The 18,140-nt window shown below is 31.0% G+C and overlaps 1 protein-coding gene across 5 annotated transcripts in view; it reads left to right on the plus strand.

Moving 5' to 3' along the window:
- LOC106686299 (microtubule-associated protein tau) overlaps window positions 1-18,140 on the plus strand; it is a 71,682-nt gene that overhangs the window by 32,084 nt on the left and 21,458 nt on the right. For 3 of the 5 annotated variants that reach the window (XM_067050764.1, XM_024358671.2, XM_067050767.1), the window contains exons 2-5: window positions 10,932-12,567; window positions 13,135-13,214; window positions 14,318-14,474; window positions 17,437-17,642. In XM_067050764.1, the coding sequence (XP_066906865.1) occupies window positions 10,932-12,567; window positions 13,135-13,214; window positions 14,318-14,474; window positions 17,437-17,642 (2,079 nt within the window). Of the gene's footprint in view, window positions 1-5,834; window positions 5,985-10,931; window positions 12,568-13,134; window positions 13,215-14,317; window positions 14,475-17,436; window positions 17,643-18,140 lie in introns of those variants that run through there. The other 2 variants (XM_067050766.1, XM_067050765.1) reach the window with 2 other exon arrangements.

An 18,140-nucleotide genomic window follows, 5' to 3' on the forward strand; every position in this document is an offset into this window, starting at 1 on the left:
TTTATCAAATGTTTTCTGTTAACTAAAACTGTGCGGATATCAAAACTGTAAAACTTTACTCTGAAGTTGAACACAATGAAACATACAATTGGTTGAAAATAATAAACACTTTTAGTAAACGATTTATAAGAAAAAAGGTGGATGCTGATGACGTAATGCCTATTATGCAACGGACTTGATTACGAAATAGTAGGAGTGTCAAAGACAGCTCGAAAATTCGCTCACTATCCAGTAATCGAACGCAACCACTGTCGTTAGCTTTTTGTTTCTTTTTCATTTTGTTTCAGGCATGCCCAATTATAAACTTGCCTATATAAGGAATATACAGTAAGAAAAGTGTTGCGATCGTGAACATTTCTATTTCGTGTTTTCCATTGAAATAAACGTTTTCAGGTCTCGATTCCAAGTAACCTCGACTCGTAAACTGGTCTGTGTATAAGAACAGTTTCGGTCAAAAATAAGAAATATTACGAAACTAAAATAACATATTTAAGAACAAAATTAATAATTTAATTTAAAAAATACGACTAAATACAAAATTTAAAAAAAATAAATGAAATAACCTGTGAAGTGAATAATAAAGATCTAATGAATACGTAATAAGTTTGAAGTGAATATGATTACAAATATGAATACAATATAAAATATAAAAAAAGAATAAAATACACAATAAATATAATATTATACTACATACAATAATATTTACATTATGCAACATGAATATAAAGTATATAAAAAATATATACATAAATAAATATAAAGGATATAAAAAAGAAAAGAACACTGAAACTAAAGAGCAGCTAAAGCATACAGTAAAACAAAATTACAATACAAACAATAAAAATCTATTCTAAAAATATATAATCAGATAAAAAAAAATCTAGTGCAGTTTATATAATTAATTGTACACTTTTTTAGAATTTTCTCATAAATAGCTCAAACGATTTTTATTTAATCTTTGTAGTTTAGCAAATAAACCTTTATAAACAATGCTAAATTCGAAAGCTCCATGGTCGAATATACATGTTATATATATATCAGAATGTCATATATTATATACACATCTACCAGTAGGTTACTTCATATATGAATTAAATCTTTGCTGAAACAACTAATACTGAATTTGAATAGTAAAAGTTATGCCGAACCCCTAATGTATTAAAGTCTGATACAAACCTATGCGAAATTCCAAGAAGAAATCGACTAGTTTGTTTTAATCTCGATTGTAAACATGTGATATGCACATTAAGGTACAAAAGATTTATTTCTATTTCGTTTTGTTAAGTAGGTTACATTCCTCCGACTGAGTAGGATGGCTTTACGTGCTTAGGCACAATTTTTGCTGCGAGAACGCACAGCAACATCGATATCGGGAGTTCTAGGCGTGGTCCCTATCCCCTAACGACTCCAACCGCCTCTACAGTTAGAAAATACAATACAAAAATAGCCATTAAAAAGCTCTTTATAGTTCATATAAAATGTTAACGTTTATCAAAGTTAACTGCTCAAAGATACTATAAAGAATTCGGTGCGCGCAAATTAACAAACGCTATAATTATAAAGTCTTAAATGGCTATTGTTATAAGCTATATAGTTGATTCTATGAACATATGGCCTATTAAGGTTGATCTAACTGGCTGCTTCGGGACCATTACCAAGGGGATATTACCTTTTCGTTGACCCCTTGATCAAATAATATGGTTCTACTGGAGGTAAGAAGTGGCAAGGTTTTCATTCCACTGGATACCTGCATCTTTCTAACTATTTTATGTTTAACATATGATAAGTCAGTCCTTACATAGTTACAAACATTCCATCCTTCCTTCAGTACCTTATTCCCTTACCTACTTAGATCTCTTTGGTTACCCCAACTATTGCCCAATGAATCAACGATATTATTGTCCCTCTTCCTTACAATCTCCTCCTAATTTAAATATATCAAATAAGTGAATTATCTCGGTCCCCACCTCTTAACTAGCCAATATTTGTTGAATGTCTTCGCCTACCAGTTTATCATCCCCTTCTTGGTCTTCTTCTATGTATTTATATGTAGCCCTTACTGAAATAAATTTTTTCAACCTCTTCTAAATTTAGTAGATTAGTCGAAACATTAATAAGGAATCAAATAAGTATTTTTAAAAATTTATTTAATCAAATTTACAATTATATTTACATAAAAATACGTCTAGTAAATGTGATCTTAGTTCTGTTAAAATGACATGATACAGACATATACAGAAACTAATTGGTAATAACGTTTTTACATTAGCAGGTCTCGTGGCCATCCTCTTTTCAGGCGACTTGGAGGGTTGTCAGGAATGGAAGAGGTAGCAAGGGGGTTTTAAACTAAGGGGGTTAAAAACTATTGGGTTTGGGTCGTTAGGGAGTTTACAATGGAAGAATTGTTATCTCGCCAGAGTTGGATCGGTTACAAATGGAACATTAAGGTCATTTGTTACGAAGTAACGAAGGATTTTGGATTGTAAGGATTGTATACAAGAGGAATTCGAAAGTTTGGTTCAAAATCGGTACATCAATGTACAATTAATTTATTTTTAATATCTACTAGCTCTTATCCTCATTGAACCAGCCTGAAAGAGTCCGAATGCCGAAATTTCAAGATAGCTTTCGAAGAAGTACCTTTAATTTTGTTTACTCGAAAAAAAAAGTCTGTTGTGCTTTAACGTTCGAAGGGAAAGTGCTTAGATCGCATAATAAATGCATTCTCTGTGATAAAACTCCAGATGATCTCTATTATATAAAAAAACGTCTTTTGTGGTCACCGTGTAATAATCTATTTTACATATAAAGTATAGAATAAGAAAAACAGGTCGTAAAGAATTGAGTTTATCCGATGAAGAACGCCTTTCACGAAAAAAGGAACAAATGATGAAAACTATCAGCATTATTTATTGCTTTTTAACATCGGTTAGGCCTTATCCTCATTGCAACATTCCAGGGTGTTTCAGTCTGAAAAGGCTCAAACGCTGAAATTTCAAAATAGCTTTCCCAAAAGTACCCTTGATTTTGTTTCCTTGACAAAACTAATCATCCATCATAGTCGTTATAAGAAATAGATAAATAAAAACTATGAACGAGTTTATGTCATTATTTCAAATCCTTAATTTTTATGCAATTGCATATTTTCTTTTCATTAATTTTTTAAACTACTGATCGAGAATCTGTACGAATCAGTTCACCAAAATACAATTAGCCAAGTTTTATTTTGCGCATCTGACAATAAATTTTATATATTTGCACATTCAGACTATATCAATTGAATTTAAAAAAAACACAATTTTAATAAAAATCTGGGCCTTGTTTGATTATATATTATGATTATCAAAAAGAGAAAAATTTTTCAAGTTTGAAAACGAAAAACTCTCACAAAAACTTAAATATAAAATCAAACATAATAAATAGACTGAACATAAATGTAGAGATACAAATATATTATCGAACAGACAAAAAAATAAATAACAATAATTTTTTTAAAATAAATATATTTATTGTTACTGGACGTCCCTTTAATATTTATACTATGTATGAATAGCAATACTTGAAGCCCATCGTTTAGCCATTACTGAAGAGGAAGTGACCAGAACGAGGCCAATGATAGCTCTATAAATATCGATGTGAGGATTTGATAAAGAAGGCAGTGGAGGGAGGGTAATGGCCACCATGTCCGGAAGCGGGCCTCACTATCCACTGATCCAAATAATATCGATCAGGCACTGGCCGAAGCTTTCTTTGTAGCTCGCTGACTATCGTCCATCATCTGATATCAACAGGTTTATATCGACGACATTATTATTTCTTTAAAAGCTATTGTGTTACAATTTCTTCCTCAGCGTTTCAAACATTTTATGATATTAGATAAATAGACATACTGTACTTTACTTCTTTATTACTTCCTCAATTATATTACAATCGATTATATGATTTACCCACGGATGCCGAGAACTGAGTGGTCATTCTCAGTTTTTTTTAATCTGAACTAAACCATTTGACAAAATGGATATAATTGGACAAAATTTGAGTAATTGTGTAGATGATGGTCGACCACAAACGCTGTCGGTGATGGAAAAGAGAAACACTGCACCATACATTTTCTTATTGTTCCTATGTTCCCTTGGTCGTTTGGTTATTTGTCTTGTGGTTTTGAGGATTTAATTTCTCCAATTTTCGAGTTGTTTTTATTTAATTATGCCATAACTGTACCTCGGGACCAGACTAACGTAAGTCACCTTAGACCAACTTTTCAGAAGAGCACAAAAACTGCAAATCATTATTGCTCTGCTCATGCATAGTTAGGACTTACGTTTTTACAACTCTTAGAAAATACAAAAGGCGATTTTTCAGTGGTCTTAAGTTGTTATGGCTTAATGTAAAATCAAATTCTAAACAAAATGATGTAATAACCTGAAATCGTAATATTTGAACTTACGTCCGTCTAGTTCCGAGGTTCAGTTATTTCTCCTGAGTGAGAATGATAAAAATAACAATAAATTTGGAAGAAAACGCAATCAAATATTTCTTAATTTAGGCCCCAAAACCGCATAATGGATCATGAAGTAAAAGAGCAAATATCGAAGGTAATTGTGAACTTGTATGTAGTAATATAGGCAACTGCTCATCGGCTTCACTCCTCCTAGCAGATTGGATTTAGTTTTGTCCACTTTGGACAAAAGTTAATTGATTTCTAACGTTCGGACAGAAACAATAAATATTATCTATCTGAACAAAATGAATAATAAATAAATCTAAAGATAATATAAAAGGAGCAGGGTAGCTCTGTTAGTAGGCTCACAACGCTACTATCTTCCAGGACCCGGATTCGTCCTGGATCATCCTGGCCGAGGCAGCCAATTATCTATTCTTTTACTGTAGCCGTGAGTCCATCCTGTGGATTCGGGACCCATTAGGAGTCCACCCAGCTTCTATAAAGTGGGTACACTCGTTTGAGGAAAAACCTTATTACTATAAATTACTTCCTTCTATAACCGTTCAAAAAACATTACTTCCTAAACGTTCTGAAACGAACACCATCATCCTTCATGGGTTGTAGCAATACAGATAATAATATATTGTGCTATTTTCATTCCTATTATGTTTTGCTTAGGCTATTATTTTCATTAATGTAAATTATAATATTTACATTCCATTATAATTAAAATGAATTAGAAATCTATGGTTGAACAATCAACCCTTCAATAAATTAATACGAAAAAAAAAACTCTTTTTTACCGTTTTTAAAGCTAATTGAGCATATTTTGAATCTTAATGTTTATATTTTAAGTTTTGAGTTGTAAGAAAACACTGCTAATAGATATATACTTAAAAAACTGTTGTGAATAGATGTCTATTTAATGTGTTGTTGTTTGTAAAAATTTATTTCAATTGTATAAAAACCGTATTCTTTATTGTCTTAATAAAAAAATATCACACAGCTCAAGGGAAGATTCACTATAATTATCAATGGTAATATAAATAAAAATTAACAATTGATTTTTTGTCGTTATGTTACTACAATTTGATATTTCAATTTATTTTACTTTTTTTTATTATTTTGTAAAACAAGAAAGTCAAAATATCAACATTGCATTTATTAGATAAAATTTTTTAAATTTTTATAATTTGGTTTTCCTTTTTGTTTTTTGTGAATTAAAAAAGTATTTTGTGTTTTGTCTGCAGTTCTTCTCGAACAAAAATTAATAAAAAAAAAAAAAAAAATTACCTAGAATATAAATAAAAATAATTTACACTAAAACAACATACCTCATCTACTCCCACTATGCGAAATGAAGTACGAAGAAAACATTAGTATAGAGTGGCACTAAACATAAAGAAATATATTATAACTAATATAAAAAAAATACACACGAACATTCATAAAAACGAACATGGCAGCAGAACCCGTACAAGTTCCATTGGAGAATGGAGAACAAGAAAATGAAAATGAAAACGAACAAAAAGAAAAACCGGTAAGATAATAGAAGCACGAATAGCAGTAGAAGTATGTAGTGAACACTTGCGAAAAATGTTAGGTTATCATAAAGTTGACCATAAATTTTGCTTGGCTTTGACTGTTATAAATTAGTATAACTGTGCTCTGAGTGGAAAGCCACTGAGCGAAATGTAGTGCATAATGATAATGCACCATGAAACTTATCTTATTCAAACTTGTGATTTCTTTTAAACGGTCCATTTAAGGTTAGTCTAATTGGCCCGTAGAATTGCAGTTGTAAATTTTAAAACCTTCTCGAAACGGTAATAAAAACGATCTGTAAAAATAATTTGAAGGGGAGAAGCTGATGGATGTAGACAGTTTGACCTGGTTCTGGGTTCGCCTCAGTGATGTAGCCCTCGACACAGTCTCTTTGATATCAATTTACTGTCATTCCCCTCACTGCCACTTATATATATACTTTAGTTACAGTAGGCAATGGTAGTACCTATATCGTGCTTGGATCGCAGTATAATACAATGAAATATGGTATCCACGTCTAAGAGCAAGGTTTCCGTGTAGTTAAAAAAAACAAATAACAAAAACAATAACTGCGCACGTATCATGTCCAATCTAATGTACAAGAGCCTAAGAGGAGAAAAAAGGCAATTATTTCACTCCAATGTTTGATACCTTTAATGAAAACTATGTATAATTACTAGTAAAAATTTATGAGTCGGCCAAGTGTAGGTAGGGAAAATAAAAAATGGCAGCTGTTTCAATACGTTAAAAAATATATATTTTTTCATTCAGAGCTCTGTATACAGGGAGAGAAATACTTAATTCATCCATGCTGCCCAAATACATCAGGTTGCTACATTAAACAGCATACTAATCAATCCATGATAGGACATATAAAAATTACATATATTTAAATGATATAATAAAAAGAAAAAAATCAGTTTTTTTTCCAGTTTCCTTTTAAAATCCATTCCGGTCTATACAAGAAATACAAATATTTCAATTCATTCCTTTTTTCTTTCCCTTTCTTGTTCCTTACATTTCATAATTTTTATTTCACCTGATCGACAAATTCACTCTCCTGAGTTCACCCTCTCAGATCCTCCCCAGTGACCCGTTAAACAAATTCACTATTAGAGGACAATCTGAGATCAAACCAATAATAATAGTCACAGCGGTAGATCAGTTTACAGAAAAACAAACAAATACATTTTACCAAAACAAACCTTATACATAGATTTAAAAGAAAATATAATAAAAAGTTGGTTAAAAGAAATACTTGAATGGATAAATAAGTTTAAAAAAATAAAAATAAAATAATTTAACGAATAAATAAGTTAAAACACACAAATCGGCAGGTCCACATACTAAAATAAATAAATAAAACAATGAACCTTATTAAATAAATTAAAACTACCAACAACACTAGAAAACCTAAGTGAGCATCATTATAAATAGAGTAGAGGAAATTTTCTCAAATATGGGCTATAAAATATAAAATAGAGCTATTTACGTTCGGAAGTTCCCCAGATATAGTTTTTAAAAAACAAAATATCATTAAAAATGCATAAAAAAATCAGTAGTTTCTAGATTATTATATAAAATAATCTAGAAACTACTGATTTTTTTAAGAATAGCATAAAAAAATCAGTAGTTAGTGAATTTATTTTGATAAATCTATATCACAAAAACCATTCGACGTACATATGGCTATTAGCACTCAAATTAAAGCTTGTTAAATGGTACTGTAAAATAGTTTCTGAAGTTTATCTTGTCGTAGGAGTAGTATTTTTTATATTTGCTGAAATAAATTAATTTCTAGATGGTCTGACAACATTTATATTCATATGGGGATATCAAAAACTACTCCCTTTACTATGTGTATATGTGTCATAAACTACTTTATAATAAGTTAAACTACTTTTACTTTGAGTGCTGACAAACATCTGTACGTCTTATGGTTTTTGAAATACAGATTTCTCAAAATAAATTCGCTTATCAAACTGATTTTTCAGAACATATTATATGAAATGTTGCTTTTTAAAAAGCTATATCTCGGGAACTGTTGAACGCAAAAAGCTCTATTAGGGCTAATACTTTAGCAAATTTACTCTACTTTAAATAAAGTTCTCTTAGGTTTTCTAGTGTTCTTAGTAGTTTTAAAGATATAGAGCTCTGAATGAAAAATTAATTTTGTTTAACGGTTTTAAGCTGCCTCCATCTTGTATTCCCCTAACTATACTTGGCAGACTCATCAATTTTGACTAGTAATTATACATAGTTTTCATAAAAGTAATCAAAAATTGGGGTGAGATAACTGCCTTTTTTCTCCTCTTGGGCTCTTGTACTATAAAGGGTCTGCTACACGTTTGCCAAAGCATGGCAGATTCGCACATGTGCAACCATGTGGATGATTTATTTGGATTGGCTTCGGTATTAACACTTCTTTTCAAAGCTTTTCAATTAACTTCAGCGGTTTATTTTTTATTTAACAAAGCGAAAATATAAGTTTATAATGACAATGTATGTGTGGATATTTAAATCAACAAATATTTGATAAAAAAATATAGAAGTAAAGTTGGATTTACAGGCAAAGTAGTACTATTCCCATGAATTTGTATTATCTACCATCTACATTAATGATATTTACGTTTCCTATCATATCGCCAATCTATATTTTGTTCCTTTTTATAATGAAAATATTACAAATAAAATGTAATAACCGACAATTAAAAAAAACACATAAGCGAGTAGATAACAACGTTTGCTGCCAGGTTTGTTACCAAGCATTTGCTGCCAGGTGTGTTACCAAGCATTTGCTGCCAGGTTTGTTACCAAGCATTTGCTGCCAGGTTTGGTACCAAGCATTTGCTGCCAGGTTTGTTACCAAGCATTTGTACTGGTATTAGATTTGCGAATAGTTGCAAACGTGGAAATCCATCATTAAATATTTCAACAGTATTTACCGGATTTATCAACTTATCGGAAGTTTGAGGATAATTATTTTAAATTTAACCTTTTTCTAAACATTTTCGCAAAACTCACTCTCTAAAGAGCATTTATTAGTAATTTTGAAAATAATAACAAATATACCTCTTTGGATAATGTTTCGCCATAATTTTCTCAGTTTGAAGTAGGTTTTAAAAATTTCCCAGCTTTTGGGGATTTCAAATTATTGAAGGAAGGAGGAGATGACAAACTCTATACTTCCTCTCTCGTAACGACGTCCTTAAACATTTTGACTAGATAACTCCTAGTTTAATTTTTCATATAAAACGCCCACTAGGAGTTAACTCCTTGTTATTTTTCTTATCATACCTTTGGACCTGTATATTGTGGAATATAATTGAAAATTAGTTAACAGTTAACTATTAAAACTCGTAGTCGGCAATCAACGTTACAATTACCATTATCCATACCACATAAATAAAATAATAATGCAAGGAAAAGATTTGGAGTGTGCAGCTCAGTAGTAAGGCACTGAGCTACTAACCATCCAATGATCAGGTTTCGAATATGGCTGTGGCAGATAATTATTTTCTGTTTCACTGTAGTCATAACCAGCCCTCCAGAATCCACCCAGCTTCATAAAGTGGGTGCCCTTAATTGGGGAAAAATCTGGGGGTCGAGCGTGATTCTGAGCAAACTACCTCCTCGCACAACCGTTGGTTTAGTAGCAGTACTTCCTTACAAAGTACTGCACCCCTGACCCTTCCCTGGTTGTAGCGATACAGATTTAATTTTTTTTTTAATTCTTTTTTTGTAAAATTAAAAAAAAATTACAGAACTTATAATATTTATTCTCATCCCTTTTTTGAATCCCCCAACACATCTGGCCTCAATATGTTTTTATTATAAAGGTGCACTTAAGCGTTGAAAATTGTGTTTAAGAATTTATTTTATTTTTCTTAATTTTGACCAACATGTTATTTTATTATAGTCAAAGACTGATTTTAGAGGCTTCATTTGTATCTTGACAGCAGTCAAGACAAAATATGCCCACAAACTCTAGTTTCATCAGCTTAATATGCAAAAGGCACCCAAAAAAACTTAGGTGTTGCTGTAAAATTGTTTGACTATAGTTCATTTTATCAAAAATTCCATGGAGTCTGGACAAAGAATAAAAGTATGAAGATTTGAGCAGATGAGGTTTAGCTTACTTAGAATTAATATAAATCAGAACTAGTCATGACTTATTCCTAATGATAGTCCCAACTCTAGTGGCATAATTTTTTTACAACATAATCAATTGTTGACTGAAATTATTTTTATTGAAAATAAAATAAACAAATTCATTATCTGTCTGCCCCTGCAATGGAGGTGAGTTTATCTCTGGTGTAAGTGGAAGTTTGCAACTTGATATTGTATCAAAATAAAGTTGTACTTTTTGTTGGATATTATCCAGTTTTGGACTTTTGAACCTTATGATGAGAATCAATTTCCTCTTTCTGTGCTCAAGAGATACAGAACCCTTAAGGAATTCCATGTCAGAGGAGATAGATTAGATAACAAATGGGTTTATTTTATTTTTTAAAAACAAAAATTACAATTACATTACAATCCTATCAATAATTAATAACATTAAGTTATGATAGAGAGGTGGAGTGATTAAAACATCTATAGCACTAAGGAGTTCTTTATAATTTATTAATAATCGCTTTTGGTGTGTAGCAGATAAGAATTAGGTACTCTGAACAATTATTCATTTTTAATTATTAGTTTAAAAAATAAATTTAATCTATTCATGAATACATAAATATCAACCTGCACTTAAGACATGCAGCTTCTTCTAGTTTTAAAATCTCTAGTACTAAATAACAATGTAACTGTGACCCTCAAATCTCATTCAACAAATTAATTTTCCAAATAAAGCAACACTAAAAAACTAATACTTTATTTAATATTTATCTACTAACTTAGTTTAATGGATATCTCAGTATGCTTTTTGTCTAATGGTTACCAGGTAGAAGAAAGAGGAGGAAAGCAAGAAGAGGTTCCTCCACAAGGAAAGCCACGAATCCAACCACAGATCTGGCCACGGCCGCAGAATAGGCCACTGCCTCAGCAACAACACTATCCTCAACAATTCCAGCAACAAGATTACTCCAATCAAGGAGACAGTCAGGACCGAAGAAAATCTGTAACCTTTGGGCCTGCTTTAAGGAAAGATATTCCTCCAGATATCAGACCACCACCAGTACAGCAAGGAGTCGTTATAAGAAGGCCATCTCCCTGGGCAGTACTCCGTGCAAAATTACCAACAGGTGAAAACTTACCAGTTTTACGACCTGTGATCAGTAACGAACATTTCATTCAAAGAATGCAAAACCCAGAAGCAGCAAGTCGACCACCAAGTAGACCACCGTTGTCAAGGCCAGGATCTCAAGAATCAGTACGGCCCCCTTACATACAAAGAAATGATTCAGTAGTTGGAAGACCTCCCAGTAGCCCTCGACCTCCAGCAGGTCCAATGCGACCACCAAGTCGAAATTCTATGTCATCTAAAGATGAAGAAGATGAAACTATCACAAATGATATGAAAGGTGGTCAAGGTTCCATGACAAGACCAAACAGCGGACAGAAAGTGCAAGGGCAACAAAATCAGATGCCAACTACAGCCCAGAGTCCTATTATCCAAATTGCAAACCATCCTCAAAACACTCAAAATCCCATGCAAATGAATCAACCAATGAGAATACAACAGAATCCTGTTCCATCAAACTTACAACCTCAAACAATACAACAGCATAATCAGGCTCCTATGTCTCAAACAACTGCCCCGACTATGCCATCAAAACCACAGGCAACAGTACCAACAAACCAACAAGCAGGCCAACAAAGTTATGTTCAAGGGATACCATCACAAAATTATTTATCACAGCAACAACAAAATATAAACACCCAACAACCACAGCAACCCCAAAATCAAATGCAATCTCAGGTTTCAACTAATAATACACCATCACTTCCAGTTCAAAATCAGGCCCCAGTAATTCCAGCCAATGGGAATCAAACTCATCCACCGAACTCTGTTCAAAGCACCCCTGCAAAATCAAGCTCACAAACTCCAGCACAAATTTCTTCAATCTCCATACCACAAGCTCCAGCACAGAATTATGTTCCAAACATGCCTCCAAACTCCACACCACAAGCAACAGTACAGAATCCCATTCAAAATGCACCAAGTTCTGGTCCACAAGCACCAGCACCAAATTCAGTTCAGAACACTACAAATTCTGGACCACAAACCACAGCTGGTCCCATCCAACCTGCTACAGTTCAAAATACAGTTCCATCTAGTCCAGTTGGTGCTAGAAGACCTGATTCTGGCCGACCTACAAATCCAATGCCATCTCTTCAAAAACAAGAAAGTATAACAGCTAATAATGAAGAAAACAAAGTGACAAAACCTATGGAAACTGCTGCAGAAATTAAGCCAACCCAAAATAAACCCCAACAAGATACTGCAAAAGAGCAAAAAGATTCACCAAAAAAATTAAATGGTTTGCAAGAAAAACCAATGCATAAACCTCCTATAATAGTGGATGCAACTCTTAAAAGACCAATGGATTTAAAAAGTCCTTCCGTGACAAGAAAAGGTAAGATCCCCAAACATTAGTATTCATCTATACTTAAGATAAAGTAAGTAATAAAAAATCAAAATAGCTGAAGTGGACCATAAGATTTTTATAACCTGTGAAGTTTGGTTTTTAAGGAATTTGTAAATTGAAGACCTAACTGAATTAATAATAGGTTTCTCAACTAAAAATTTATTTATTTTTTTAGTAGGAGGGGGCAGTATTTTGATCTTAGGCACATTTCAATAGTGAATAACCATGAAGTTATCACATAGTTAAAATAATTATATTTAAAGGATGAACCTATGAATTAACAGAAATATTTACAGGTTATGTACAGCTGTATTGCACCATTAATAACTGTTGCGATGAGCTGAGAGAAAAACTAACACTACACTAAAGTTAAATTATTTATACTAATTATTAAATTTGATCCTCCAAAATGAAGAGCCACTGTTATATTTAAACAGTTGAGGATAGAAAATAAATTAAAAATTTTCTAATTCGAAATATTATTATTATTTATTTTATGACTATATTTATAATTAATTATTTATTTGTTATAATAAATCATTAATTATTTTTCAGCTGAAGAAACTGGCCAAACTACTAAAGAGAATGAACCACCGAGACCTGAAAGTTCCAAAAAAGAAAGTACACCTAGCAAGGTACCAATTCTTTTTATTTTTTCCTATAAATTCCCTTGTATACACCAAATATTAATTTTATTATTTAAAATATAAGTTTATTTTAGTTGTGTTATCAATGTATGCTCTACACCACAACGTAGGTCCATCAATAATCCAAAAGACAGATTCTATTTATTTAAATCCTAAATAGAATACCTTTACCTTCTATTTGTATAAAGGCTGTCCCAAAAAAAAAAAGTTTATTAATTAATTGCTCGACCAGTGTATTGGTATTTGGAGGTCCAATTTAAAACCTGTAAGGAAACTCAACACTTCTATGGGCAGCCCTGCTCACATGGACTTTGGTCCACTTGTTTTGACAAAGTGCAATCAAATGAAAGAGTATCACCTTTTTTTGTTTTTTAGATCTTATTTTAAACAAAATCATTGCTATCAAAATCAGTCACCAGTCATGGTTTCAGAATATCTCGATATCTGAGAATATATTATACAAGAAAAATCTTGAAATACTCAAGATAAGATGTAGAGAGCTCAAGTTAAAGCTGAATGATACAGAATTTATACAGATATACTGCCTAATCTAACCACAACAGGGACTAGGTGAACCCTATTTAATATTTTTTTCGACTTCATGGAAAGGGGATCACTTTAACCACATCTCAGACTTCATAAGGTCCAGTATAATGGTACCCAGATGAATTGGGGTAACTTGAAGTAGAATCATTGCATTTTCCGAAGTTCCAGGAGATCTGGATAGAAATTTGTTTATCTTAGGAATGTACATATGTATATACTTATGCAAAGTTACATGATGTAAAGACTTCTCAATGGAGAAAGAGAAATTGAATAGGTTTTTCAAGTTGTAGTGCTTAAAATTGTCTTTCGAGTTGCAGTGCTTTGAAGTTCCCAAACAATTAACACTTGTAGATGAACATAATACTAAAATCAAAATATAAGCCAAATAACTAAATTCATTGAACAACAATTTCATTTTTTAAATCTTAACAAACGTTACCAATAATATTTTTAAAAATGATAAAATTATCACTATCTTAACTCAAAATGAATTCATTACCCTTCTCACCTTATAAAGAAAGCCTTATGCATTCTAATATTTTTAGGAACAAGAACCAGCTGTAGTTAATGGAAATCATGAATCTCCGAAGAAATCAAAGACAGCCCCTCCAAAGAAGTTGGGGACGGCACAGTCACCACTCAAGTCACCAAATAAACCTCTTCCGAAAACACCAGAAACTCCTGGTTCTGCTGATAAAAAAAGTAATATCGTACATGAATTAATTTTTTAGTAATAAAATAAAATTATATTAATTTATTTATGTTTAAAAGCTTAGTATTCTTTCGTTTAATGTGAAGTTAAAAGGTCCTAATCAATCCTACTCATTACATTACCTAGAGATAAGCAAAACCCCAACTGACCCTGGTAAGCAAGAATAGGACCTTGACAAACAGGGGATTTTGTCAATAAACGAGTCACAAGTAACATCCCGAAGTGGCATAAAGTATTTTCAAACTACTTGAATGAATAACGTAGGAAATGTGGACATCCTCAGATAGCATTAACCCTGCTAAGTTCCAAACAAGCTCTTCTGTATTTTACATTGTATTAGCCAATAGTCTGGTAATAGACTTTTTGATACAAATACTTATCCATCAATAGCTTATTAACCAGTTTTTTTTATTGTAAATGATTATTTAAAGCCAATTGGCTTTTGGTTGCTGATGGCTATATCACAAACATAGCACCAATTGCTATATCAACTATTTGGTCATTAGTAAGAGAAATCTCGACTATGAATGGTATAAAAGCGCCTATTTAATCATAAAAAGTTAGCTCTGCATAATTACTGCATGGATCCTATGCCAAAAACATCTAGGATATAACAACAACCCTGTTTATAAAAAAACCTTTGTAATTAGTAAAAGGAAGATGGTCTGTGTGCAATCAAAATAACTCAAATAGAAAATAAATAATTTATTATGAGGCATGTTTCCCCCACATATTATGCCGAGCTGAAGTGGCTCTATCTATCCATCCTTCCAATGCCAGTATTTCCAAGCTTCTTTTCTATTCCCATTAATTAGTACTCAGCGCCCCCTCTAAATCCTAGAAAACTTGCAATTCAAATTTTCAATCCAATCCCGTACTATCAGGTCCCGTTTATCTGACATCTACCATCCACCTCACCGAACTGCGTTTGATGAATCTTTTTTTACCCGAGCTACATACCACTGGAACTCCATTCCCTCTAACATATGCCATGTACCAACCCTTCCCTCATTTAAAACCCTTATGTTTAATCTGATATTATAATAGTACAGATGTAACTCCTGTTTGTTTTGTTTTTATGTCAGTTAGTTTTTTAATTTTTTTTTTATCTCTATCAAAAACTATTTATATACAATTTTAATATAAGTTATAATTAAATGTAGCAACACTGTTTTAGGCCAATATATGTTGTAAAATTAAAATTAACTTATAATTGTTCTAAAGGGACTTAGTCCCAGAGTAATAAACTATTTTTCATTTCAAATACCCCACGTTGCAGGGCTCCATCTGGACTAAAAAAGAGACAAACAACTAAAATTAAGAAACAGAGTAATATAATAAGATAGCATGAAATATAAATAAATTATGGTGTGGTTAAAAATTATGTAAAATATGTGCAAAGTTATATAAAAATTAACAAATTAAATTAAAGAAAATAACGTACATTGTAGTTAAATTTACATTTTATTTCATGTTATTTTATTCTCTTACTCTATTGCTTAATTTTAGCTGTTTGTACCTTTTTTAGCCTTGATAAAGCTCTGCGGTGTGGGATAAATTATTTTGACTGCACCCACGCTATCTTCCTTTTATATATTAAAATTTTTACAATATTTGTCAACAATTATATCTTTCTAATTATATCCTCCTACAATAAACAATGGAAAAACCATTTGTGAGCTAATTTTCAGATATAAAATTTAATATGAAACCCAAGATACAGTTATTTATTTAAATTGCTGTACTTTTCAAATACATTGGACTGTGCGAATATCAAACTTAATGTTTCCTTGAAAAAAAAATTATAAAAATCTCTACATAAAAAAAAAAAAAATGGAAATTTTTTATACTTGGCATTCATATAAATATACGGTGAATGTTGAAAAAAGTTACAGTTAGCTTTTTTAGATGAAAGAAATTTTTTTTAATTTATTGCAAAAACATTAAATAATGCAAAAAAATGTGTACGTATCGGCAGCTATTTTTTTTTTTTTTTATACAAATTATGTATTTAGTTGTAAATTTTTATTTAAAAAAAAAATTGACTTTAAAAATTATATTTAAGAAAAATATGTACCAATTATAGCATACACAATATTTTCATAAATACAAAAATATATATGATATTCTTATATTTAGACAAAGTACCGAGTTTTTGTAGTCTTTTTAGAAAAACAGTTTTCAGTACAGAATTTTTTTTCTTGAAATTGTGTTCAATTCAGATTTCTAATCAAAATTCAAGGTAGGAAAAAATGCAAATGGAAATTCAATTTGGTTTAACTTTAAATTAAAAATTTAATCATTTGTTAAATATTAATTTAACATTGATATACAATAAGGAGCCTACTAAAATTTTGTTTATTTTTTTTTATAAGCTATCTCAACCATTTTTTAGTAATTTTCATTTTGTAACAAAAGCTCAAAATATAGCACTCTTCTATATCATTGTTAGATATAGAAAGACCCACAGGTTTTTGTTTGTTTTGTTTTTTTCGCATAACAAAAATTATTGATTATAAAATTCAATTTCTCATAATTATCAATTGGTATCTTATTGCACATCTAGTTTCAGTTTCTGATTAATTAAATACATATAGGAATGTTCGAGATGTTCAGAATAAAGCACGGTAAATGAAATTTTTTATGAATTGACATTTTTGGTATTACTGATTTCTTTAACACTGATTTAATAAATTATTGAAAGAATCTTTAGAAAATTTATTTCATTTATACAATAATGTGGATATTAAGTTATAGTGTTTCCTGTCGAAGAAAAAACATTTTAATATTGTAAAAGTTTTCATTTTGTCAGTTATCATGTTTTACTACCAAACACCTGATTCTCTTAAATAATATGACAAATGTTAAATTGAAAAAAAGTCATAATATTTTTATGGTGAATTCTAATTCATAAAACTATTGGATTTATTTTTATACTCGCATCTGTTCTAGAAGTCCCCATGAATAAAGTGCAAGTAGGAGCTGCACCTTCACCCAACTTGAAGAGTGTCAAGTCCAAGATTGGATCTCTCGAAAATGCGAAACATAAACCAGGAGGAGGCAACATAAAAATTGAACATAGGAAACTAAATTTCAATGTTGCACCAAAAATTGAGGCAAAGAATGATACTTACACTCCAGGAGGAGGTGACAAGAAGGTATATTAACTTTATCAAGAGAGAATGATTACATATAATTTAATTAAAAATTTATCGATGTATTAAATTATTTTGTGCCTTTTAATTTAAGGGGGGGCTGTTTTAAAATAAATTTGATGTCCATATTGGGAGATTTTTAACTACATGCAACATACTACCAAAGTAGCAAACTTATTAAATTAATTTAATAAATTGTGATAGATAAATTTACTGAGTTTAAATAAATTAGACCATAATTTTTAGTACCTACACATCATCTGAGTATAAGTTCCTTTATAAAGATCCGTAGTTGGGACATATCTATTTTGAAATCACACCTTGCATTTTTAAAATAAATATGAACATTTTGTGTCCACTTCAATCTTAAAATCACACAAATTAACTTAAAAATGACACAGTTTACTGTGAAAGCATAAAGGAAATCAATACTAAGTCTACCTGGTATACTATTATATTAGATAATATATTATTATGTATATTTATGGTTTTGAAATAATA

The sequence above is a fragment of the Halyomorpha halys genome, unplaced genomic scaffold (genome assembly GCF_000696795.3).
Source record: "Halyomorpha halys isolate HHAL.00 unplaced genomic scaffold, Hhal_1.1 Scaffold806.1, whole genome shotgun sequence".
Taxonomy (NCBI): Eukaryota; Metazoa; Arthropoda; class Insecta; order Hemiptera; family Pentatomidae; genus Halyomorpha; species Halyomorpha halys.